Below are 25345 nucleotides of genomic sequence, written 5' to 3' on the forward strand. Positions count from 1 at the left end.
AGGGCTGATGTTTAGCAAAATTGTAGGGGGTAGAAAATACCAGATAAATGCCATTCAGGTGTGACTAAACAGTGCCAAGACCGATACTGTGGCGATGAACACCCTGCATCTCCAGAGGAATCCAGTCATTTGTTCAATATATGTTTGCTGCGCACCTATTAGGGGTCTCCAGAGGAAACGGAAGGGGTTGCAATTAAAAATGCCTCAGCTAGGACCTTCCACACCCAGGGTTCTTAACCAAATAACTGTTTTTGCACCTTACTTTGAAAAGAGAAAAAGGCAAAGCACAAGGAAACAAGCTGATAGCAGGGCTGAAAAATGTTCCCAGGGCAAGTCCAGATGTCACTATTCCGTCTAATTTTCTATGCCTTTAAATCCACAGTAGAGTATCATGAAAAATTCTCCACAGAAAAGATTAAGTTGTATTCACCACAGTTTAAATTCTAAATCAGGAAAGGAGGCTAGCACATTCTAGAAAGACTAAAAAAAGTTTTTGGTTAAAACTAATGCCTTATAGGCTGGGCGCAGTGGCTGACGCCTGTAATCCCAGCACTTTGGGAGGCCGAGGCGGGTGGATCATTTGAGGTCAGGAGTTTGAGACCAGCTGTGACAATATGGTGAAACCCTGTCTCTCCTAAAAATACAAAAATTAGCTGGGCGTGATGGTGGGTGTCTGTAGTTCCAGCTACTCAGGAGGCTGAGACAGGAGAATTGCTTGAATCTGGGAGGCGGAAGTTGCAGTGAGCCAAGATCGTGCCACTATACTCTACCCTGGGCAACAGAGCAAGACTCCATCTCAAAAATGAAAAACAACAACAACAACAACAACAACAAAACAAAACAAACGCACGCCTGATAAATCAGGAGAATTGGTTCACCAGAAGACACTGTCCTAGGCCCCCAATTTCTGGTTAGTTGAGATCTTGATGGTTTGCATAACACCACTTATAGCTGCTCAGGCTTAGCATCTGTGAAGGGCACTGGCCCGGCTCCCCATCTGTAGTTTTGCATTTAATTCTTTGGTTTCATGGGCCAAAGAAACAAAATGGCAGGTGGTTGGTGCTCAAAAACTCTTCGTATTTTAAAACACCCTAACCACAGGAGGGTCACTTTGTGGCTGGCAGATTAAGCTGGAATTGCAAATATGCAGGCTCCTACCTGCTGTGGGCACTGGCTTGTGGGTTTGGGACAGAACAGGCTAGTCATGTGGAGGCAGGTGCTCCCTTCTCTCTGTAGCATCCTGGGAGCTGGCGCCAGCTCGTAAGTCACATCTGATGTGCCCATGTTTATAGGAGAGGGAGAGGGAGCACAAGTCAGTGCATTCATTTTTGATGAGTGCAGGCAGAGGGAGGAGACTGAGGCGGTGTGTCTGGAGAAGAGGCACTAATATTTACTGAGCACCTGTGGTGTGCCAGGTGCAGCATCGGGCAATTTAAACGCTCACCATTTACTCCTCACATCCTCCTGCGGCATCAGTGCTCCATCTCCACAGCAGAGGTGACCCTCGTGGCACCAAACCCAATTTCCCACCTGGTTTCTTGGGTGTGTTCAACACTTGGACCTCTCTTCCTTCTTCAGGAAACACTCTCCCCTTAGCTCCCTAATAAAACACACTCTGGCCTTTTGCTTATCTCTTGGGCCAGTTTCTCTCTGTCTCTGTGCAGGTGCATCCTCCTCTACCCTACCAGGAATGGTTCGAGTTCTTCAAGGCTCCACCCGAGGCTTCCTTCTCTCTTGCCATGCACTCTCCCCAACCATGCATTCTGTTTTCATCTCTGCACAGATACTTCCCAGATTAATATCCAGCCTGGGCCTCTCCTTCCGACTCCAGACCTTATAGCCAGCTTTTTAGTTGACGGCTCATCCTGGATGTTTCATAGATACCTCAAACTCAACCTGTCCAAGACAGAACTCTTGACCATACACCCTGTTTACCCAGCAACTTCCTGGATTCCATCTTGAATGGCACCACCATTATTAATTTCTTCACTCTTCCTTCTCTCCCTCCCTATCAAGTGGGATAACTTTTGTGTTCTGTGTCGTTCTTGAATCCTCCCACTTCCCTCCATCTCCATTGCTACCTCAGGCTCAGCCACCGTCATCCCTCCTTAGACCAGGGAAATGGCCTCTTCCCTAGCCCTCCACGTGCTCACCGCACCGTTTCTTTCATCCGTTCTCCACACTGCAGCCATCATCCACTCTGCAAATACAATCGAGCTCCTCTTACAGACGAGCATTCCAACTTGGCCCTGAGAGTGGCCTTCTCAAAACACAAATCTGATACTGCCATTCCCTTACATAAAATTCTTCAATAGTTGTTCCTTGTTCTCAGGATAAAGGTAAAATCTCACAACCTGACCAAGGTCCTGCAACATCTGGCTCCTGCTCACCTCCCAAGCCTTATCTTTTTCTATTCTTCTTCTCTGAACCCTTCCAGCATTTAGAGCCCTTTCTCAGTCCACAGTATCTTCTTTCAAGGGTTCACTGTTTGGTGGTAACTGCCCAAGGAGATGCTAAGCTCCCTGCAGTCAGGAGCCATGTCTAAAACTTTGGTCCTCTCCCCAATTTCACATGTGTTGGGCCCTTAAAATGTGCTGTTGATTTTAAACCAGAGCCACTGTTTTTCCCCTTTATTGGGGATTTGGAGTTTCTCTGCACTCTGTGGCCACAGTGTACTCTTTGCCAATCCCCTCCTTGCCTTGCTCCACTGCAAATCACAGGAAGGTTGGGCGGGGGAGTGTCCCGGAGAACAACTCCTTTTTTTTTTCTGCTTTTGCCGCCCGTAGTTTGCAGGTGGATTTGACCTTGTGTTCCCAAACCATCTTTGGTGTTAACACAAAATAGCTCCCTCTCCACAACCTTTCCAGGCTAATGCACCAGAGTCAGATCTGGAGGTCTCTGGCTGATCTGCTAAACTTGATCACTGTTGTCTCCCAGACCCTGAATAGCTGAGACCAGGGGCCCCATTTTCTTCCTTTTCCTTTCCAGTTCTTGGAGTACTGAGCTGGCTTTGGTGAATGTTGTCTCTTTTAATATTCCCTTTCATATGAGCCTGGCTTACCCAGATTAACATATTTCATTAAGGGCTCTCTCTCCCTTTCTTCATCAAAGGGTTTATGATGCAAAATATTCTTCTTAAAATGAGGAAGCGGCTGGGGAGATGTCAGTGCCTTCTGCTCTGTGGGCTGCTTGCTGAGAGGGGACTGGGAATCTTTGGTTTTTCAGGAGATACATTCACTGTAGAGGGGACGCAGCTTGGAGAAAAGCCACATCTGGAGCATTTAGCTGCCTGGGCTCAGGAAGCACATCCATTCTGCATCTCTAATTTTCTCCTTGGATCACGCCTTTGAGACCCCCATGACTATCTCTTCACAGCGTGAAGAAGAGGCTTCCTGCGTCACAACGACAGCTCACGACATCCCAACACCAGTCCCTCTGACAGCCACACTCCAGCTCCCACAGAACACCATGCCACACCAGGCCAGCTCATCCCACGGTGGCCGGCACAGCCCCTACACCAGCTTGTGCTATGAGGCTGGTCTAGGGGAGGGCCATCCTCAAAGAACCCATCCTTGCTCTGTGAACAGGGGTGAAATGTGGTGTCTGCATTTTTAAATCTGCACAGCACCATCTGATAGATTTGTGTGGATGGTGCTATTTATCATTTGGCATTCATGTATTATTACTCTGCTGCCTGGGGCCAGGAGAAGTCAGCATGAGTGGGATGGCTTAGAAAGGGCAGACTCGGTAATTTCTCTTGGAAAATTAGCATGATGAGCAATATGGCAGAAATCCTGGCAAAGGCACAGTTGGGGCAAAGAAGGTCGGGAGCCGATGGTCAGGACCCAGGATGGGTGTGGTCTGGGGCAGGGGGAAGTGGAGAGGGGAAGCAGAGACACAGGACAGGGACCTGTGGGAGGTTACCATGTGCCAGGCTGGGTGCTAGGCACCTCCATGTACGTCATCACCCTCCCCAAATCCTCATGGCCATGCTGAGAATGAAATGTTACTCTCTCCATTTTATACATAAGGAGATGCTCCAAGATGTCAAGTACTCACTAAAGATCATGCAGCTCTGACACTTGGTCTGCCCAAATCTTCAGCTTTGCCAATGGTTCTTGTTCCACTAGTCCACAGGTGCAGGAAGCTGTCCTTAGACACACACATACCCACACACACACACACACATGCGTGTGCACACCCCCTCCTTTCTTTGAGTCATCTTCTGTTCCCTTGGATACTTTTTCCAGTTCTCACCTAATACAGTTTGTGGCGTATTACACTTGATTGGATAGTGCTTTGTAATGGTTCTGAAAGTGTGTGTGTGTGTGTGTGTGTGTGTGTGTGTGTGTATGTGTATGTGTATATTCTCACTCCAACTGCATTGTAAGCTCCAAGGGCAACATTCTGTCTCCTATTTCTTTTTCTTTCTCTACCACATGGCTGGTGCATGATTCTGCAAAAAAAATATTGGCACTCAGTACATGTGGCTGACTGACAGACAAATATATTTTAGACTGCAAGTCCCACAGGACTATAAATTGCTGCACGAGGTATTTCAGTTAGAAGAGACAGAGGAACTTACATTTATTAAAAGTTCGCTCTAGCCCCGTGCTATCATAGATGCTTTCTCTCTAATCCTCTAAACAATCCCATGAGGTAGGCATTACCGCCCCCACTTCACAGATGGGGAAGCTGTGCCATGCCCAGGGTCTCTGCCTGCCTCCAATGATAGCACACTGCAGTTCTCATGGCACTCCGGTTCCTAAATGCCAGGATGTGACAGATGCCTGTCTGGGTGGGCTGTGCTGGAGCCATCCCACCCAAAGGTGTGGAAAGGACCGGCTGCCTTCTTAGTGCCCCGGGTCCTGTGACTTAGCTCTTTAAGAGTGCAAAGCCCTTGTGGTAGGCAGAGACTGAAATTGAGCTTTCATTATCCCTCCCTCTACCCTCCCCACCCATCCTGGCGTGCCTAGCTGGGGTGGTCACTGCACTTCCTCATCCTGCAGGGAGCCAGAAGGGGAAGACATGGATGTGCTCTGAGAATAGCATCTTCCCTTTCCACCTTGCCTTCTGCTTTGCTCTCCAGATGTGTGATGTTCTCCACGTCGCCCCTGCTGAGTGGTGCCCCAGGAGAGGCTCCCACACATTAGAGACTGGTCACTGGAGGGGCAACGGGCATCAGGGCAGCCTGGGGGAGAAGGAACAGGGGGAGGGGCGCGAGCGATAGCCCGGGCATCCACCTCCCATCCCAGATGTGCGCCGGCAGGGAGGCAGTGTGTGCAATGCCATGTGGGATGTCACCCTCTGGACCCAGCCCTTCCTGTTTACTCCTGGGTGGCCTGTGCCCAATCTCAGGGAGCCCTGAGATGTGACATGGATAGAGTCAGCCCTTCTGTCCCCTTTGCCTCATCACATTTCCCCAACTGCAGGTCTGCAATGGCCTCCTTTCTTTTCTCCTGGATACCAATTTCTTCCACTCACATTCATTCTTCTAAGGCACTATGTTTGCTCAAGTCTCCCCCTGGGAGCTCAGACATTGTTAGTGGCTCTCAATGACCTTCCCCAGCGAAGTGAAAGCTCAACCCAGATGCCTCCCTCCCAATCTGGCCCCAAAGCACCTTTGTAGATTTATTGCCCATGAATTGCATCTATGAGCCCTGTGCTAGATCATAGGCCACTTCCTGGTGTACATTGCACCCTCACTTGGTCTCTGTCCTTCACTTTGTCAAGATCTTGGCCTGTTGCCTTTCAGTACCCAAGACCCATCTCAGTGCAGCATCTACAGGGGACCAGACAGATGCCTTCCTAGACAACCCCTGTTGGCTCAAGCCCCTCCTTAGATCTGCGGCCCTCCTGCACTCAGGTTGAACTCCTGGGTGGCTGACCGCAACTAGACCAGAAGCATCTGAGAATAGGGTTTGTCTCTGTAGACATGTGTATCAAAGATGACTGGCCCAGGGCCCCGGACAGAGTGGCTTCTCAAGGGGTGAATGCAGCTCAGAGATTCGCTTTCACATGTCCCACTTCATTCAACTCACTTGCCAACGCTTGCTGAGCATCTACCATGTGGCTGGGCCCTGCGCCAGGTGCCAGAAATGCAAAGGGAACAGGACTTGGCCAATTGAGAGGAGAGGACAGCCGGCCAACCAATGGCCACTGCCATGCTAAGTGGGAGAAGAAGGGTCTGGAAGCTTCAGGAGAAAGTGAAACCTTCCGTCTAAGCAAGGACCCACAAGAGGAGTTGAGCTGGTGGGGGAAGGAGACTGAGGAAGATTGAGTCATCTAGACTCTACTCTTTTCTATGCTTTATTTGTAATTAATTTAATTTGTAATTATTTTGAGGAGTGAATACAGGCTTATGGTATCAAATTCAAAAGGTACAAAGGATCCAGAGTGAGACATCTGCTTTCTTCTCACCCTGCTGTGAGGCCACTCAGGTGCACTCTGTTCCCCACTGAGGCCCCTCCTTGCCATTCCTGCCACCTGACCATGGGGCATATGACAGTCTCCCCAGATGCAGGATGCTCATGGCGCCCCACAGTGCCTCACAGTGGCGGGGCGGCTGCACAGCAGCCAGCTGGGGGGTGAGAGGGGGGCTCTGGGGGGGGGGTTCCGTCATGTGCCGGTGTTGTTTTTGGAGATAGACTCTCCCTCTGTTGCCCAGGCTGGAGTGCAATGGCACGATCTAAGTTCACTGCAACCTCCGCCTCCCGGGTTCAAGCAATTCTCCTGCCTCAGCCTTCTGAGTAGCTGGGATTAAAGGGGCACGCTACCATGCCTGGCTAATTTTTGTGTTTTTAGTAGAGATGGGGTTTCACCGTGTTGACCAGACTGGTCTCAAACTCCTGACCTCAGGTGATCCACTTGTGTCAGCCTCCCTAAGTGTTGGGATTACAGGCGTGAGCCACTGCGCCCAGCTGGGAAGGGCTCTTAGAGGAAATTTAGGTCCAAGCTTTTCCAGGGTCTCCTATCCCCCCATGACCCACTTGTGGGGACCATTCTTAGGACCAGCTCTCTGATCTCCAATCATCCTCTTCACCCCAGACCAGGAGCACCCGTATGACCTGGTCAAACCTGTGATGCTTCTGATGCCAGAGATGGCCCCCAGCCCTGGGTTCAGTGCCCTTACATGGCTTCAAATCGGACCACCCTTGGGAACCCTGGTCCAGGGACAGTCCTGGAAAGGAGCTGACATCACTACCCATCAACTGGGGGTCTCCATCTTCCACCTGGACTCCTCGCCCAGCCAGTGTCCCTCCCTTCAGAAGCCACAGCGGCCTGTGCACTGGTGGGTGCTTGTGTCTCTGGCTTGGATGGGCAGCCCTGAGGCTCAGGGGCTGTCCCCCCAGAGGGCACAGGCAGGGCATGTGGCACAAGGGGCCATGGCAGATCACGCTGTCACCCTCCTGGTTCAGCACCTACCTGATTTGTTCTTATATTCGATGTCGAAGCCTGTGATGATGCTGTTTCCGTCGAATCGCTGGGTCCACCGCAGGTTCATGCTCCGGGCCTTCACCTCCCGGATCTCCAGCTCTGGGGGGTCGGGGGGCTCTGGAGTGTGGCAGGGGAGGGGAGGGAAGTGAGGAGGGCAGCAGGGAGCTTGGCCTCCTGCTTGGCCCTGGGGGTTGGCGTCGCCTGGGTCTTGCCGTAGCCTGGGTCTTGCCAAGGACTCTGGCACCCTAGGGTTTGAGCAGGGTAGGAACTGGAGGAGGCCAGCAGTTGGGCTCGGAGGCTGAGGAGGCCTGGCTTGCTCTCCTGTCTTGCTGCCATCTTGTTCTTGGCCTGGGAGAGGGCTGACTCTTCTGCAGGGATTCCTGTTAGTTGACGGCATTTTCCCCCTTCCCTTTCTCAGCTTGACTTTCCCTTCCCACACCCGCTGCAGGGGCCTGGACCCAGGAACCTGACTCCTCCACCCCTTCCCAGAAGGGGCAGTGGAATCGATAGCGGCTGTAGCCATTGCAAACTTTTGCTAAGTCCCTGGAAAGGTCTTATTTCCCTACTCTGGGCAGGGAGAGGGAGGCCTTTCCCCAGAAGGCAGTTTCCTGTCATCCTCCACCATGGTGTAGGCTGTGGCCCCTGCTCTTTGAAGTAGAGTTAGCAGTGGGCCCCTGGGCCCTGGGGAGGTGGGATGGGAAGGGCGGGGCAGGTGAAGGTACCTTGTACAGTGAGTTGGATCAAGCCCCGGTCCTCCCCATACGAGTTGATGGCATGGCAGCTGAAGAACACAGAGTCCCCACGGTCAGCGGGCTTGAGCTGGGAGATCACCAGCAGGGGAAGGAGAGGGAGGAAACAGGGAGAGTCTTTTAGAGCTGGTCAGCTGAAGGGGCCACTCCAGGGCTATCGGCAAGGCCCTCTTGTTCTGAGAGGGGGACCCACAGGGGCTTTGCAAAGGTCTTCTCTTCCCAGGGACTTCCAAAGATGGAAGTATGGAGGGCTTCATACAGGGAGGGGACACCAGAGGGAGGAAGGGAGGGGCTGAGGAGTCCTAGGGGAGTGGGAGGGGCTGAGGGGGTCCCAGGGGAGTAGGAGGGGCTGAGGGGTCCCAAAAGGGAGACTGGAGCCCGGGGGGTTCCAGAAAAGAAGGCGGCACTGAGGAAACCACATTTGATTGCTGTGGGGTTGTCAGAAAGGAGATACAGTGAAGTTCTGAGATAGAGATTCCTGGATGGAGAGGGGAAATAAGTGGGAAAGGGGAGGTACATTTTTGGGGTGTGGGGAGGGGCTCCCAAGCTCCCCATTTGCCTCCTGGATGCAGATGTGATAGTTGCGGGCTCCCCACTCTCTGAGAGTTGGGGTCCCCCAGGACTGGGGTGGGGCACTCACCTTCAGCGTGGAGACGACCTCATCACCATTGTCTTTGGTGGCGATGGCGTACCGCATGACACGGTCAGGGTCGATGACCGTGTCCCCCTTCTCCCAGCGGATGATGATGGGCCGCTCACCCCGTGCCGTGCAGTTCAGCTCCTTCGCATGGCCCTTGATGGCGATGGTGGTGTTGGGGTGGGAAGTAATCATGGCCGGGACTGGGGGGCGGAGGTGGAGGAGGCCCAGTGAGGGTTGGGAGGTCAGCCTGGAGGAGGCATGCGTGCCCTGCACAGAAGCCCCCGCCCCAGCCGTGCCTCCCCCAGGAGAGGCTCCAATAAAGGAGTACAGGGAACTCCACTGGCCTGTCCTTTCTCCCACACCCCTCCATGACTGGGACAGCCTCCCTCTTCACCAGGGGTCCCCACATTCCTCCTCTGGGGAGGCAGTGGACTGGGCTCAGAATGCTTTTACAGGTATGCCATACATAGAGCTGTAAAGGAAACCAGTTATATTGAAATATGGTTATGCAAATATTAAAAACACGAACAAGCAAACCTTCGATATTGTATATCACATATCAGTATGTGTTCTTTACTACTCTTTACAAAATAAGATCCAGCGGTAGCTCGTATAATTGCTGTCTTATATTACCATGATCCTGTAATAGTGCTGCGTATAAGTGATATTTTGAGATATCTGCAATCACTGTGATGTGATGGGAGCATATCTGAGGATTTCTGCTGGTGACAGTCACAGGGGCTGCTATTGCTGCGCTTTGTTGCTTATGTTCAAAATGGAAGGAAATAGTAAATTTCAGTGAGAAGTTGGTGAAAAAATGTGATTTTCCCTCCACCCACATTCATGGGTCCCCCTGAATAAGATCTACAGAGCTTCTAGCGGCCTCTGGACCCCAGGTTAAGAAGCCTTCTTGAAAACACCAAGACTCTGCTTTTTCTCTATAGTTAAGGCTTGTTTATCTCCCTCCTGTTCTTTCAAACAACATACAAAGGAAAACCCTGGACACCACCACAATAAAGATCCACAAGCAGTGCTAACAGGACTGAGAAAATCACCAGCAAACAACCAGGGCCCAGGCTGGTCATCAGGAACCTGCGCCCCCCCGCCCCGTCCCTACTGCCCAGACAAGAAGCCTGTCAATCGCTGGCCCCTCCTCTGGGCCTGAGCACATGTGGCAGCAGCAGCAGGAGGGGAGGGGCAGGGGAAAGGTGGTCTCAGCTGCAGCGAAACCCTGTCCCCTTTCTTCTCCACCCAACTCAGTGAACACACCGGGGGCACCTAGGCCATCATGAGACCTCGTGCCAGGCTGGGGGGTACACATGACCATGAGACAGGGTCCTCACCTCCGGAGGGAGGGGAAGACAGATACCTGCACCGGCAACATGAACTGGAGGAAAATCTGATGAGTGTTTCATCCAAGGGTTAGGAGACATTAACTTTGACTGAGGGGCATCAGGGAAAGCACAGTCCATCCATTCAGCAAGGATTTATTAAGACCTACTACGTGCCAGGTCTTGTCTTGGGTTCTGGAGCTGACAGTAAATAGGACAAACATGGTGTGATCTCATGTTTGAAACTCCTATGATCTTAGGGAGTTTCACTCTAGTGGTGAGAACAGACAAGACTAGCAATTTCAGTGAAGAGTGGTGAGTCCTATGCTGGGAGAAATGCACAGCCCCTGACCCGGCAAGACTTAAATGGGGGAGAACCCAGGGAAGGGCGCCTAGGCAGGGGGATCTGCTTGAGCCAAGGTTCCAAGGCAGACATAGGCGGGGCATGTCCCAGGAAGGTCAGTGATTTGGTGCTGCTGGAGACTATCCTCGTCCTTTTCTTCTCTGGGAAAATTTGCCTTCCAGTGGCTCTTGTCTCAGGAGGGGTGCCCAGGAACCATCCTGGAGTATACAAATGGGGAGGGGCTGTCACTGGCTGCAAGAATCAGAAAGCCCCCACCCCCACCCCCATTCAGGGGAATACCTCTTGTCACAACAGAGACCAGCTCACCCTATCCTGGTCACTGGCCTGCTTTGGGCAAGCGTGCAAAAACGGGCTTTGTCTTATCTGTCCTCAAAACCCAGTTCCCTGCCCACCCACTTCGCCCTGTCTCCCCTACCGCCCCCGCACCGTGTCTCTGCTCCGTTTCGACAGCTGGCCCTTTCTCCTCCTTCCTTCCGGGTATTCTCAGGGTTTCTCTCTCCCCCAGTTTTAAAGGCCTGCTCAGACAAAGTTCTTCCCAGCAAACTCTCCAGGGACATCTGACTTTTATGGACAAATAGGCCTTTGAAGAAATGAGGGGAGCCACAGAGCTGCCGTGGTGCCATCTGACACCAGTCCGTGGGCGAGGAGACGTCTGGGACAGGAGTAGGGGGGGATGAAGGGAGGTTTCTGGCTCCCTGAAGTCACACCACACAGCAAGCCACCTCCTCTGCTGCCTTGTCATGCAGGACTTGATGCTGACGACAGCCCTGGCCCCCAGGCCCCCGCACCAGCCTTTCAGCACATTCCCCAGCCCCAGCTCATCAAATAATGAAGCAGATAAATTTTATAATGCACGGCATTACACTAGGATATACCATAAAATGCGAAAGACAAATAACGAGGTGCAAGTTATAATGAAGAAAAAGCCTGCAGTCAGAGACATCCGAGTATGAATTATTGACTAAGGTTTTACACTCTCAAGGATGTGTGGAGGAATATTTTTCCATCAAAGATTTGCATAATTCACTCGTATAAACCTGGGTGGAATATAGAGTAAGATTTTACATCAACAAGTCGGGCCTTGCATTGCAGATGCCTCCATTTTTACTGGAGGATTGAGATGCTTGGGTGTTGGGGAGGCTCGTAAGGGGACAGGGAACTGGGGCCTGGGTCCCCCATGGGTCGGGCCCTGAGGCCTCCTTCCTGGGGAGGAATCCTGTTCCTGAGAGGTTGCTGCTAAAGCCACAGAGAAGCAGGGGAACAGTGTGTGTGTGTGTGTGTGTGTGTGTGTGTGTGTGTGTGTGTGTAAGTGGGGCTGGGAGGCAGAGTCTTTCTTTGGCAGGAGGACTTCACAGCTCTTCAGCACACCTCTGTTCTGTTCTCCAGGCAGGCCTGCACTAGCCTGTCCAGGGCCTGTGTGTGCATTACAAAGGCACCCCCACCACACCTCTGGCTGGATGCTGCCTGGTGCCAGGAGCCACAGCTTGGCCAGTGAAGCAGGGACCACGTTTCAGACCCCATTCACCCCTGAGGCTATGTACTTGTGAGCTGTGCACAACCCGTGTATCCAATACATGCCATTCCCACTTCAGGGAACCTGTCTTTCTAGTCAGCTTTGTTCAGTCCTGTGGGCAGCCAGGGATAGCGGAGTCCCCAGGGATCCTTGGCCCCTTGGCCCTGCTGTGTGTGGTAACAACCATACCTGGGGCCTGAGACAGGGTCCCTTCACCCTTCCACCAGCTTAGGATGGCAATGAGCACCACATACCACAACCCTCACTCAGGGCTAGTTCAGGGGAGCCCTTTCATGAGGAAGAGGACAGAAGCTTGAGGGGCTTGGGGGCCAGGCCAGCTTGGGATCTGCTTCTGTGGCTGTGAGCTATGTGGTCTTCCACCCCTTAAAGCTAACTTCTTTGAGCCTCATGGCGCACTGTGAGGACAAACTGAACCCACATATGTAAACTGCCTGCCACACAGCAGCTGCTGAGAAACCTGGGTTCTATTCCTATCCCCAAGGGGTTCCATCAAGACGGGAGCTCTTCTTTCTAGAAACGTGATGTGCAACATAGACTACTATCTTTCATTTTGTGTGGCAGGACAAGGGTCTTTTTGGGTAGAGGAAAAAAGCCTAGGTCTGTGGCCTGAAGATAGACTGTGGTACTGAAAGCAAATGTCAGAGAATGTGGTCCTAGGCAACAGATGACCTGGCCAGAGTCAACCTCCACTGAAGTGTCCAAAGTGGCTCTTCTTGGCCTGGCCAATGGTTCCTTGTATCATAGGCTATACCCACTGATGTCGGCCAGCTCTGGCCGGTCCTAGCTTGATAGGCAGAACCCCACTGGGCTGGTATAATGGGCCCCTGAATTCAAAACAACTGGGTGCCAGGTACTAAGGACTACTTCACAAGTACAAGTGGCATGGAAAAGGGTGTGTGGCTTGACATGCATTACCAGACTCCATGGAAAAGGCCAAAGAAAAAACTACGTCAGAAGTCATTTCCTTTTCCATCCTTGCCAGTGCAGGTGAATGCAATCAGCCAATTAGCTAAACTGGGTCTGCTGACTGTCCAAAATGGCGGATGTGAAAATGGCGGATGTGAAAGGTGCACACCTCAGGCAAGAAGAAAAGCAGAGCCCTGGTGCAGTAAGATGGATGTGTATCCTTTCATGGGAGTACTGCCAGCTTCCTTCCAGGCCTTGCCCCTAAAAGTGAATCTGGGAAGTGGAAGGCTGTATAAGACCCATGTCTGTTACTCCTACAAGTTCAGAAAATACACGTGTTCAAGTTACTGGCTTCAGGTGTTACTTGCCAGGTGATCCCACAGAATCCTAGCATCCTAGCATCCTAGCATTGCAGAGCCCAGATGAAGACCTGCTTTGCTGAATTTGTAGCAGCCGCTGGCCACACGGGGCTAATAGGCACTTGAAATACAGCCAGCCCAAATCGGGATGTGTGATAAGTATAAAATACATACTGGATTTCAAAAATGTAGGAAGAACAAAAAAGAATGTAAAATATCTTTATTTTGAGATAGAGTATCGCTCTTGTCACCTAGGCTGGAGTGCAGTGGTACAATCTCAGCTCACTGCAACTTCTGCCTCCTGGGTTCAAGTGATTCTCCTGCCTCAGCCTCCCAAGCAGCTGGGATTACAAGCATGTACCACTATGCCTGGCTAATTTTTGTATCTTTAGTAGAGATGGGGTTTCACCATATTGGTCAGGCTGGTCTTGAACTCCTGACCTCAGGTGATTCACCCGTCTCAGCCTCCCAAAGTGCTGGAATTACAGGCGTGAGCAACCGCACCTGGCTGTCACTAAGTTTTATATTGACTACCTGTTAATATTTTAGATGTATGGAGTTAAATAGAATATACTATTATAATTAGTCTCACCTGTTTCTTTTTTTTTTGAACATGTGACAAAGAGGATTTTAAATTACATATTATTTGGCTCACGTTATGGTTCTACTGAATGGCTCTGGTATAGATCAGTGACACAGACCCTTCCTTTGGCAAATGGAGTAACTGAGGCGATGCAAGGAAGCAATTTGCCCCAGATCATGTTGCTGGTAAGCAGAAGAGCATCTCAAAAGAGGATGGGTTGCGGAGGGCAGTACTGAACACACAGCGATGCTACAAAAGGTGGGCGGCCCGGCATCACTGGGAATGCGATTTCTCAGCTCTCTAGGACTCATAATTATAAGCTCAGGTTACCTGTTCCTAACATTAACCAAGAAATATCAGGTCTTGCTCTGGGGACCCTATTTGATGAAGGACATTGACAGGCTGGAGTGTGACCAGGAAGATGGGCTGACTTGAAAGCATGCTGAGAACTGGGAATTAGTAACCCAGGGAGCAAGGGAGAGACACTGCAAGGGGGGAAGGGAAGACCTCCTACTTGGCCTAAGAAGGAATGTTCTAGTATTTTCTGCTGTCTGGGAAAAGGGCCACAGTGGGAAGCAGTAAACTCCCTGCACTGGAATTAGACAACCTGTGGCCTCACAGAGAGGAGTCAATTAAGGCCTGGATCTGGGCCCCTTGTCTTTGGGCCCTTGGGGATGCCCGGGTCTTAGAAGAGGGAAGGATGGTCTGGGAATGTGGCTCACTGTCTGGTCAAGTGATTCTCTGAATCAGAGTACTCGTGTCCTTGCAGATGGGGGCTTTCAGCCCCTTGTGTTGGGTAAGAGGCAGGGAATCTTCTTCCCCTCTTCCTCTGCCAACTAACCAGAACAGAGAACTCTGCCACTGTGCCCCTCCATCAGGCCCTGCACCCAGCCTCCAAGGACCACAGTGTCCTCCTGTGCCCACAAATAGGAGCTTTGGCCCTCCTGGCTGCTGTACTGCTGGGCTTAACAAGGCAGCCCCTTAATAGGGGGAAGTCCAGGGCACAGGTGCCTGCCTCATCAATCCTTCACCTTCTACCACCTCTCCCTTACTTCTTGCTCTGGACTACAAGGTCTCTCTGCTCCACTGAGTTGCAGTAATAAGCAAGATCGAACCTTCTTTATATGGAGACCAGCTGTACCCCACAGGGCTTTCTGGGTGAAGGCAGCCACCATGAATTCCCTGGGGAAATGGTCATATGCAGTCACCAGGAGTACAAATCCTGACACGCATAGACACAGACAAACACACACACACAGGGGCAGTGTCAGAAACACACCTCAACAGACAGTCACAAACATAGTCACCCTCACAGCCCATGCTCTGAGACCCTTACCATAAGCCTACGCACGGCACCACACACACGTACCCTGATGCAATGATCAATTGCATGTCAGTACCCTGATGTGCTTGTTTAAGACACGTCTCCCCACACTGCTGCAGTCCGTAAGTGCACACGCTGTCTCCACACACACACTTTTATAGTTCCCTTTTATTGGGCGCTTACCATGTCCTGGCAGGATTCTAAGTACTTTGCATGAATGTACTCATCTGAGGTAGGCACTGTTATTATGCCCTGGCTCCAAAGCCTGTGTCTTGATGTATTTCTTGACGAAGCTTCGTGGCCTCCCACATGCCCGCGTTCCCCTGACAAAGCAGGTCCTGAGCTGGATGCCTCTGCCTTTTGGACTATCGTTCAGTGGTTCCTCCCAACAGCAACCATGAAAGTAGGTCGTATCATCTCCACTTTTCAAATGAGGGAACTGAGGCTTTCAGAAAGTGGTTCTTCCACCTCTAAGGGGGCTGACCACCTCTAGCCACCCATTTGTCTGCCACCCTTGCACACAGTCCCTGGCTTTTGGAAATGGAATTTGGCTATTACCAAAAAGCTATGGCCTCTGCGGCAGGGCAACTGCAGCAGGTACCCCTGGGGCAGGCAGTGGGGACTGCTACTTTAGGGGTGCAGGTAGGAGAGCTGGGGTGGGGAGGGGACTGTATGCACAGGGCTGGGTCCTGCGTGACAAATGCTAATGACAGTCACAAAAGCACCTCACTGCTCTGTAGGGCACAGGAGGCTTTAATGAAATACAACTTCTCTGCTTTCCTGCAATCTAATTCAATTAACTGCCAGGGAAATCTGATTTCTCTTTACAAACAGGGGTGCAGGGGAGACTTTCTAGGGAGACTTTCTGGGGACTGGGGAGAAGGGAAGGGCTAGGGCTAGGCACAGTGGTGTGGGTGAGCTCCTTCTCAATCCACAACTCCTTCCTATACAACAGCTTTAGGTGGGGCAGGGTCTTCTCTCTGAGACCCTGGGGAAGTGAAGACCCTGGTGTGAAGCTGGCCCATTTCATTCAAGCCCCGGTTACAGTCCCAGTGCCTGGCACTGTGATGATCAAATGGCGGCAAACTCTGGCGGAGGCCCAAGAGGCTTCCTGAGGACTTCCAGGACCCTTCCCTGACACGCCCCATTGCATGCAGGCCTCTCCTGTGGTGCATCCCTTGCATGGCACGTGTCCTCCGGCAGCCTCCTTCCCTCCTTGTGTCTGACTGTGAGACTCTCCAGGGCAGAAGCATCTCTATTCCAGGACTTGGCTCGTATTTGTGGAAAGGAGAGCTTTATTGGGTGCCTTTGCCTTCCTCCTCCAGTGCCCCAGGGCAACCTGCCCCAGTCCACACTTAGGCTCACTCAGGGGAGCAGGGAGCCCTGCTGGGCCACTGGGGCTTAGGAAGCTGCCTTATAACCATGCAGAAACTCCAGATTTCCTTCTGCTGGTTCCGATGGGTGGGCACCCATCGGAGAGGAGGCACCATGGAGAGGAGAAAGGCACCAGAGCCGAAGAGGAATCACCCCCTCCCCTTGCTCCAGGGCCCTTTCAGGGCAGCATGCCGAGGGGGGAGGAAATCAATTTCAGAAACAAGACAGTTGTCAGAATCTGATGTAACTGGTTCCCGTCTGTGAAATTACTCGCAGGCCGGCTCCTGTCACCCCTGAGGTCCTGCTCAGACCAGCTGCTATTTACATTTTAATTTGATGTGAGAGGCTGATAGATTTTTAAAACACCACGAGACAGCTCTGCTGCCTCACTCACTCCCGGCATCCACACACTTTCTGACCAACCCCCAGGCGTGGCGGTAAAGTTCTAGGGGTCCTCAGACCCTGCCACGGGAATTGCAAACTCTGCTTCTACTTGGCCCCTACTTAGCTCCCCCAGATCCTCCCTTCCACTGGGGTCCCACTTAATAATAAACTGGGGCAGGCCCGCTCCTTGCAGTTTACAAAGCAGTGCTGCATCCTTTGCCTCCAGCTTCATTCTTACTAAGGAGGTGGCCTGGGTCTATTATCCCCTACAGAACCAGTGAGGTAATGGAAGCCCAGAGAGGTTCAGTGACTTGTGTAAGGTCACACAGCTGGTGAGTGGCAAGAAGGAGACTGAGTCCCAAGTCCTCTGACAACTGGTCAGCACCTTTCTTTTGGTTTATCCTAGCCTTCTCCTGTGTAGGTTTTTCTTTCCCACATGGAGAGATTCTGGGGAGAGTGAAAGCAAGTGGGGGGATTCTGAAAGAGGCTGAACACTGGAGGAGGGCTGGGCTGACAGGGCCAGGAGGCCAGTCTAGGGCAGGCTGGGGCTGGAGGCAGGAGCTGGGGAGAACGGTGAGTCTGGCCTTCCCTGTCTTTGTCTCCTGGCCTCTTTTTCTCTGGTGGTTGGAGCTCAGCTGGTGTTTCTGACAAGTCCCCAAGTCACCAGGGAGTGAAGATTCAGTTATGAATACCCAAAGGAGAGGAGCGAGCAGTGCGTGTGGGAAGGAGGATGTTGAAGGAACGGGATGAGAATGCCACGGGCTGTTGGCAGAGGCTGCTAAAATGCAACAGAAGCATGGAACATTGAACTCCAAAAGGAAGCCTGGGCACTTCTTCACCCCATTCATGGGTATGACTACGATAATAATCATCACAGTCTGTTTACTGAGAGCTTACCATGTGCCAGGTACTGTTCTGAGTTCTGTTACCTGCATTAACTCATGGAATCCTCACACAACCCTATTTTTATTTCCACTTTACAGATGGGGAACTGAGGCTGAGATAAGTAAATTGCCCCTTGTCGCATGGCTAGTAAGTGGCAGAGTCAGGCCATGGCCGAGGTCATTTGTAGTCTCATCCACGATGTGAGAAAGAATGTGAATGTTGGCCGGGCATGATGGCTCACGCCTGTAATCCCAGCACTTTGGGAGGCTGAGGCAGGTGGATCGCTTGAGGTCAGGGGTTTGAGACCAGCCACGGCCAACATGGTGAAACCCTGTCTCTACTAAAAATACAAAAATTAGCTGGGCGTGGTGCCATGTGCCTGGAATCCCAGCTCCTCGGGAGGCTGAGGTGGGAGGATCGCTTGCACCCAGGAGCTGGAGGCTGCAGTGAGCTGAGATTGCACCACTGCACTCCAGCCTGTACAACAGAGTGAGACTCTGTCTCAATAAAAACAAAAAACAAAAAACCCCATGAATGTCAGAGAAGGCCAGTAGACACTGAAGTAGAATCAGGGGCCCAAGAATGGGGGTGCCAAGTCGAGCTTCTCTGAAGAGAAATGCACGTGAATTTGGGGGAAAGAAGATTGGTCTGGGAAGCAGGGGACCGAGGGGTTAGGCTAGTCTGCGCTTCCAGGTGGGTGGTCTCGGGGAGGGTCTTGAGGAGATTCTCAGGCCTGGCTACACCTGAGAATCACCTTGGAAGTTTTTAAAAAATATTACACAGATCCCACCCCACCCCCCAGGCTCTGACTTAATTGTTCCATGGTGGGCCTGGGCACCTGCATTCCCCATCCTTACCCCGAGGTAGTTCTCATGTGGTTTGGAGAAGAACCCCAGGGCTGGATGAGCCCTCCTCTACCTCCTATGACAGCAGCTGCCTCTGGCAGGACAATCCCAGAGGCAACAGGATTGGAAGAAGGGCAGCGAGCTTAGTGTGTTCTTCATCAGGAAGGGACTTGACTTTGTCGGGAAGTCCTTCTGAAAGTCTGACTGAAATCTCTCCGGGACTCTCATAGAGCTTTTCACCAAAAAGGATGCTTTGGGGATGATGAAAGGCCTTCTCGGATGTCCTCTTCTTTGCCTTCTGGGAGAGGCTTTTCCAAAGGACAGCAGGTGCCCTGAAGCCTCTCGAGGGCTCTGTGAATCCACCTTGTCGGGGAGCAGGGAGCCCGTGTGTTCAGAGGCTCTCGTCTCCTTTTGTTTCTGAAAGGATTACATGCACCCCGAGAGGTGAGGGGGCCCCCTCCTTTTCGCCAACCCACCCCACTCCCCTTCTACCCCCAAAGCCTTGTGTCGCTGCTCCTTGTTAACAAGCTCCCGACAAGAGCTGCAGCGCTGTTTGGCGGTGTGAGATAAGCTGCCACAAAGGGGCATTGTTGGCGCGCGGGGTGGTCGGCGGCGGGGCGGGTAGGAGCAGCACTTTGCTCAGCCTTCGACAGCAGCGGCATCTCCAGGCCTCCCCTGGGAAAGGCTGGGGGTGGAGTGGGGAGGGGGTGCCTTCTGGTGCCTGCTTTGTTTTTCCCTTCTTAAAGAGCCAGGGCCATGGTGTTGTTAATTTGATTGTACCCACTCGGCTTCTTGTCTCCCCTGATTAGCCAAGCTCCACCTGAAGCATGAGATTAATTCAGATTGCATGGAAGCAATCAGCCTCAGCGCCGAGAGCCAGTGGGGAGGTGCCGGGGGAGCTGGGGCCCACGGGACCCTGGCTGTCCACTGCTCCAGTACACAGGAAGCAGAACACAGGGAGCAGAACTGGCCCAAACAGTGTGTGTGCAAGGGGTAGGGGCGAGAGTCACAGAGAATGATTGGGGACTTGGACTGCAGAGTTGTTTCTGCTGCACTGGGGGTCCAGTTGAGGCCCTCAAACTTGTCAGGCCTTACTTTGTCCAGCTTTAAAATGGAGTCAGTCACCTCTTCTCTTGGCTCCTTGCTAGAGAGTAGAAGCGCAGGACGGGGAGTGTTCTCAAATGAAGATGGGGACCTAGTTCTCCCCCTTCCTCTGGTCCTCTTTTTTTTTTTTTTTTTTTTTTAGGCCAGATTGCTTTGGTCAGCGGGCAGGGTGCAGTGGCACGATCTCAGCTCTCTGTAACCTTCACCTCCCGGGTTCAAGTGATTCTCCTGCCTCAGCCTCCTTAGTAGCTCGGACTACAGGGGCACACCACCACGCCCAGCTAATTTTTTGTATTTTAGTAGAGATGGGGTTTCACCATGTTGGCCAGGATGGTCTTGATCTCCTGACCTTGTGATCTGCCCACCTTGGCCTCCCAAAGTGCTGGGATTATAGGCGTGAGCCACCGCGCCGGGCCTGGTCCTCTACTACTTATTTTTTTTTTTTGAGACAGGATCTCACTCTGTCACCCAGGCTGGAGTGCAGTGGCATGATGATGGCTCACTGCCGGCTCATTCTCCCAGGTCCAAGCGATCCTCCTGCCTCAGCCTCCTCAGTAGCTGGGACTGTAGGTGTGTGCCACCGTGCCTGGTTAATTTTTGTATTTTTGGCTGATTGTCCAGGCTAGTCTTGAACTCCTGGGCTCAAGCAATTCTCCCTCCTCCGCCTCCCAGAATGGTGGGATTACAGGTGTGAGCCACTGTGCCTGGCCTGGTCCTCTACTTTCCTGAGAATGTTGGAAAAATGATAGTAATAATAATAGCTAACATTTATTGAAAGCTTATTATGTGCATGTACCATGGATAGTGCTCTACATGAATTATCTCATTAACCCTCCCTTCTCCAAACATAGCCCTAAGATGTGGGTAGTATTTTTTATTTCCATTTTAGACATGAGAGAAATGACTCTGAACATCAGAATCCTTTCAGAAACAGAAGGACATGCCATCTTCCTTTGATCACTTGGAAGGTACTTCCGGGTCATTGCTGTGAACACCCTAGAGCTGTAAAGGGCCTGAAGTAAATATTTTAGGCTTTGTGGGCCATAGGTCTCCATTGCAAGGACTCAACTCTGCTGTTGTACCTGTAAGCAGCCACAGACAACACAACATAAAGAATGGGTGTGGCTGGTTTCCAGTTACATAGACCACTGGCCAGATCTGAGACCCGGTTTACTGAACCCTGCCCTGAGATTCTGAGCACAGGAGTGTTGGGCTTTTAGACTTGACCTAGAGAGATTTTTTTTTTTGGCTAGGAGACTGTTTTTCCTTCAGACAGTGGCAGTTGTGGGATACGGGGAAGGAGAGCATGTCGGTTTCCAGATGCTGGAAAGCATGGAGTTATCAATAACAGATCACTGGCTGGGCATGGGATTGTTGTGGGTTGAACTGTGTCCCCAAAAAGATATGTTGAAGTCCTCACCCCCGCTACTTGTGAACGGGAGCTTACTTGGAAATAAGGTCTTTGCAGATGCAATCAAGATGTAAGTTAAGATGAGGTCATACCAGAGTAAGGCGAGCCCTTAATCCAACATGACTGATGTCCTCATAAGAAGAGAAGAGATCCACACAGAGGGAAGAGGATGTGAAGCCACAGGAAGAGAAGGCCACGTGGTGATGGAGGCAGAGATTGGAGTGATGTGTCTACCGTGCAAGGAACATTGAGGACTGCTGGCAACCACCAGAAGAGGCAAAGAAGCCTCCTTACCTTTCAAGAGCACATGGGCCTGCCGACACCTTGGTGTCAGAGTCCCAGCCTCCCAGAACTGTGACAGAATAAGTTCCTGTTGTTTCAGGCCATGCAGCTTGTGGTACTTTGTGACAGCAGCCACTGGAAGCTAATGCAGGGATCCAGTGTGTGATGAGACCTTCTCAGTGCAGAGTGCCTAGGGATGGTAGCCAAGCCTCTGCCCCATGGAGCTGCGACAGGGTAGGGGGGCTTCCTAGGTACCAGGTTGTATGGGCTTCACATTCTCTGCTCTATGGGGAGTACACCTCCGTTATGCTCCCAGCCCCAAAGGCCCCAGCTGGCGATAGGCAGGTAGGTGCAGGAGTGTGCAAAGACCATGCCCATCTTGCCCCCGATGGGCATGGGAGGATTCCCCAGCACCTGGCTCAAGCTCTTTGCTGTGAAATGGATGAACAGTGCCAGGGCTGGACGCGAGCAAACACAGACAGGAGAAGATGCTCTTTAGAATCGAATTCTGCTATGTCTCAAGTCCCTGTGGACTTGAGAGGCCCAGAGGACTAGGCAGGGAGGGGTGGGTGGGGGCTCAGCCTTCTAGGTGAATCTGCACTCAGCTCCCAGTCTCATTGCTTTCTGGCTCAGGACAGGACACCTGCCAGTCACACAAGTCATGAGTCACTTTAGCAGGGTGGGAGCCTTAGGCTTGTCTGGTGTAGCACACGGCTCTAGGGAGGATCCTGGCAGAGTGTCAGCCAGCATCTGGCTGCTCAGGGCACCCCGTGTCACCTCCACTTTGACACGGTCACAGTGAACATGTCACCCCTCCATTCCCATGTACTCCATTTCTATTGGTGGAGCCATCATCCTCATCTCTCAGCCTGGAGCCCTCATCAAGGCCTGGTATTTGTCCCTTCAGAGTGACTCTCAGTTCCATTTTCTCTCCATTCCATGCTGAAGATCTTAATATCATTCCTATCATCTAGTGCATCGTGTCTAGACTTCAGAACCACACTTCCCATTCCTCTAGTCTCCAGCAGCCACCCTCTGGTCAGGTGTGCGCCTCACTGCCTGCCCGGGCTTCCTGCCCCCAGGGTCTTTGCTCAGGCTCCTCCTTCCACCCGGATGCCTCCTTTCTTCCTTTGCCCTTCCAAACCCAACTCAAGCCCATCCCTCCGGGAAGCTCCATCTGACCACGTCTGTCCACCTCGGGTTTTTCCTTCTGTAACCTCACATCACACTTCTAGTGCCGAACATTTTAGCACGTGATCTTGTCTTATTTCCCGGAGGTCAGTTCCAGCTTCCTAATGAGTCTGTACTTTCCTGGAGGGCAGGGATGGTGCTTCAATCTCGCCTTTCTCTCTGTCAGTCTTTGTCACCAGGCTGGACACCCGACGGCTGCTCAGGAAGCACCTGTTTAGTGCTTGGCTGATCCAACAATTTATCATGGCCTCACCATTCAGAGGGGCTTCAGCTGTAACTGGGGGAGCAATTCTGGGCTGCCCACTTAGGGCAGGGTTTGGAGGCACTGCTAAGCCCTGTGCCTGCCTGCATTTTCTTATCTATTAAATTGAGCCACCTCATGATAACCTTGACTCTCTTTTGTCTCGGAGCGTTTGCTGGCACCTTCACCTTGACTGACATGTAGGATGCAAACAGTTTTGTGATTAATCTGGTCTCGCCCTTTATGACACTTTGGAGCTCAGATTCATCTGGAAACTCTTCAGTGCTGTGGTCATGGGGACTGCAGGGATGGGAGTGAAGTGGTGGTGATGTGCTTTTTGCCACCACTGGCTAAGGCCTCTAAGAAGGAGGTAAGAGCCCAGATGAGATCCTTAGGGACAAGCACTTTTAAATTGGAACCAGAGGATGCAAGGGCAGGTTCATCCCTCCTATCCCTTTAATAAAACCTCCTTGCGGCCGGGCGCGGTGGCTCAAGCCTGTAATCCCAGCACTTTGGGAGGCCGAGACGGGTGGATCACGAGGTCAGGAGATCGAGACCATCCTGGCTAACACGGTGAAACCCCGTCTCTACTAAAAAATACAAAAACTAGCCGGGCGAGGTGGCGGGCGCCTGTAGTCTCAGCTACTCGGGAGGCTGAGGCAGGAGAATGGCGTAAACCCGGGAGGCGGAGCTTGCAGTGAGCTGAGATCCGGCCACTGCACTCCAGTCCGGGCGACAGAGCAAGACTCCGCCTCAAAAAAAAAAATAATAATAATAAAAAAAAAATAAAATAAAATAAAACCTCCTTGCTTGTCAGGGGACCAGGGCGAGGATGGAGATTGTTCCACATGGAGACTGTTCTATTTGACCTTGAAACTTTTGTACAAACGTCCGCTTTGGGGTTAGGTTTGGGATGTTATGTGATTGTTCCAATGATACTGCTGGCATTGGGAGGTCAGTAACATCTCCCACTTTTCGTTGGTTCAGGCTTATCTTCATCTTTCCTATAGCTCCCCCAAAAAGGCTACAGCTTCTGAATGCTGGGGCCTGGAACTGGCGACACATGCCCTTGAGTCTCCACTGGCACAACAGAACGCAACCCACTTGTTGAGCTCTAGTCATGCCTTAGTGGGCGAGGGAAAGGGACAGAAGGATGGTGACCCCTCTGAACAGAGGAGCAAACTGAGTCCTTGTGAGAAGGGCTGTGTCCAGTTTACCCAGGGCATAGCGAGGAACCCTGGGACATGAACCAGGGTCAGAACCCTTCTGTCCCCGAAATGAACCATTTGTTTTGGTCTTCCTGGGCTCTGCAGAGGGTTGGGAGAGCCTGCAGCCGGCTCAGGGCTGCAGACTTCCTGGCGAGGGCTCAAGGAGGTTTGCTGACTCCTTGCTCCTCTGAGAATGGGGGCCACAGCGGGGAGCCTGGCCTGGTGAGAGGACGTGTCCAGCCTCTCTCCTCGCCTCTGTTTAATGAAGCAGGAGTCAAAGTGTTGCTCCTTATTCTGTGAAGTCTCAAAATCAGTGCGGCCAAAGAGCCAGCCGGATGATCATTGCCATGGAAATCATCACAATGACTCATTCTCTCTTCCTTCCCTCCCTCCCTTCAGCAGCGGTGGAGGTGGGGGTGGGCACTGGTCCCCAGGTCTCCAGAGGGGACTCCCTAGCTTGGCATGAGCCAGGGAGGGGCCCTTTCTGCTGCCTGGAGGCTGGGCAGGTGAGGCCGACTATGATTATTTCCTGGCTGGAGAGAGCAGGTGATGGTCCCCAAATCCCACAGCTGTGGCATGGCCAAGCACCAGGCCCAGGCCAGCATAACTCAGTGCCCAGGCCTCAGCCCTTGAGTGTTATCCTGCTTTCTCCCCCTGCTACTTTCAGATCCAGAGAGTCTATACCATCCACCCCTTGCCCAATCAGGGGGACTCATAAGGGGAGAAGGGAAGAGCAAAGAGGGTGACCTCTGAGCCCAATGATTGGACTAGGCCTGTGGGCTGGAGGTCAGTCAGCCAGTCAGTCCCCAGTGCAGACTCCAGAGTGGGCAGAGGACTGTGCTGAGCGGGGTGCCAGGAGTGAGAGTTCCCACCTAGGGAGGGGAAGACCAGCCCCAGCCCCCAAGGAGCTTCAGTCTGTGACGAGACAGGACACACCACCAGGGAACACACAGGAATATCTTGGGCCAGTTGTTTGCCCTCTCTGGGGCCTCAGTTTGTCATCTGTGCTGAGAGGGGCCTTGTGAGTATAGCGTGTGGACACCCAATCCATGTGCCCAGGCTCCATTACATGCTCTGCCAACAGCCGTCCCTCAGCTCTAGGGATCACGGCAGTGGCAGTGCCCATCCATGGCAGGACAGTCTGTGCAGGAGGCCTTGGGAGGTCTTGGAAGCAGGCTGGGGGCATGCAGGCA

General features: G+C 52.1%; 1 protein-coding gene across 2 annotated transcripts in view; it reads right to left on the minus strand.

Annotated features, from left to right (window-relative positions):
- Nucleotides 1–25345, minus strand: part of DSCAML1 (DS cell adhesion molecule like 1) — a 374167-nt gene that overhangs the window by 46847 nt on the left and 301975 nt on the right. Inside the window, exons 12-15 of one of the 2 annotated variants that reach the window (XM_031936684.1) lie at nucleotides 8827–9026; nucleotides 8160–8256; nucleotides 7426–7554; nucleotides 6294–6877 (exon numbers count right to left, since the gene is read on the minus strand). In XM_031936684.1, the coding sequence (XP_031792544.1) occupies nucleotides 6873–6877; nucleotides 7426–7554; nucleotides 8160–8256; nucleotides 8827–9026 (431 nt within the window). In that variant the 3' untranslated portion in view covers nucleotides 6294–6872. Of the gene's footprint in view, nucleotides 1–6293; nucleotides 6878–7425; nucleotides 7555–8159; nucleotides 8257–8826; nucleotides 9027–25345 lie in introns of those variants that run through there. The other variant, XM_023208329.2, reaches the window with a different exon arrangement.

This window comes from Piliocolobus tephrosceles, chromosome 13 (assembly GCF_002776525.5).
Source record: "Piliocolobus tephrosceles isolate RC106 chromosome 13, ASM277652v3, whole genome shotgun sequence".
NCBI lineage: Eukaryota > Metazoa > Chordata > Mammalia > Primates > Cercopithecidae > Piliocolobus > Piliocolobus tephrosceles.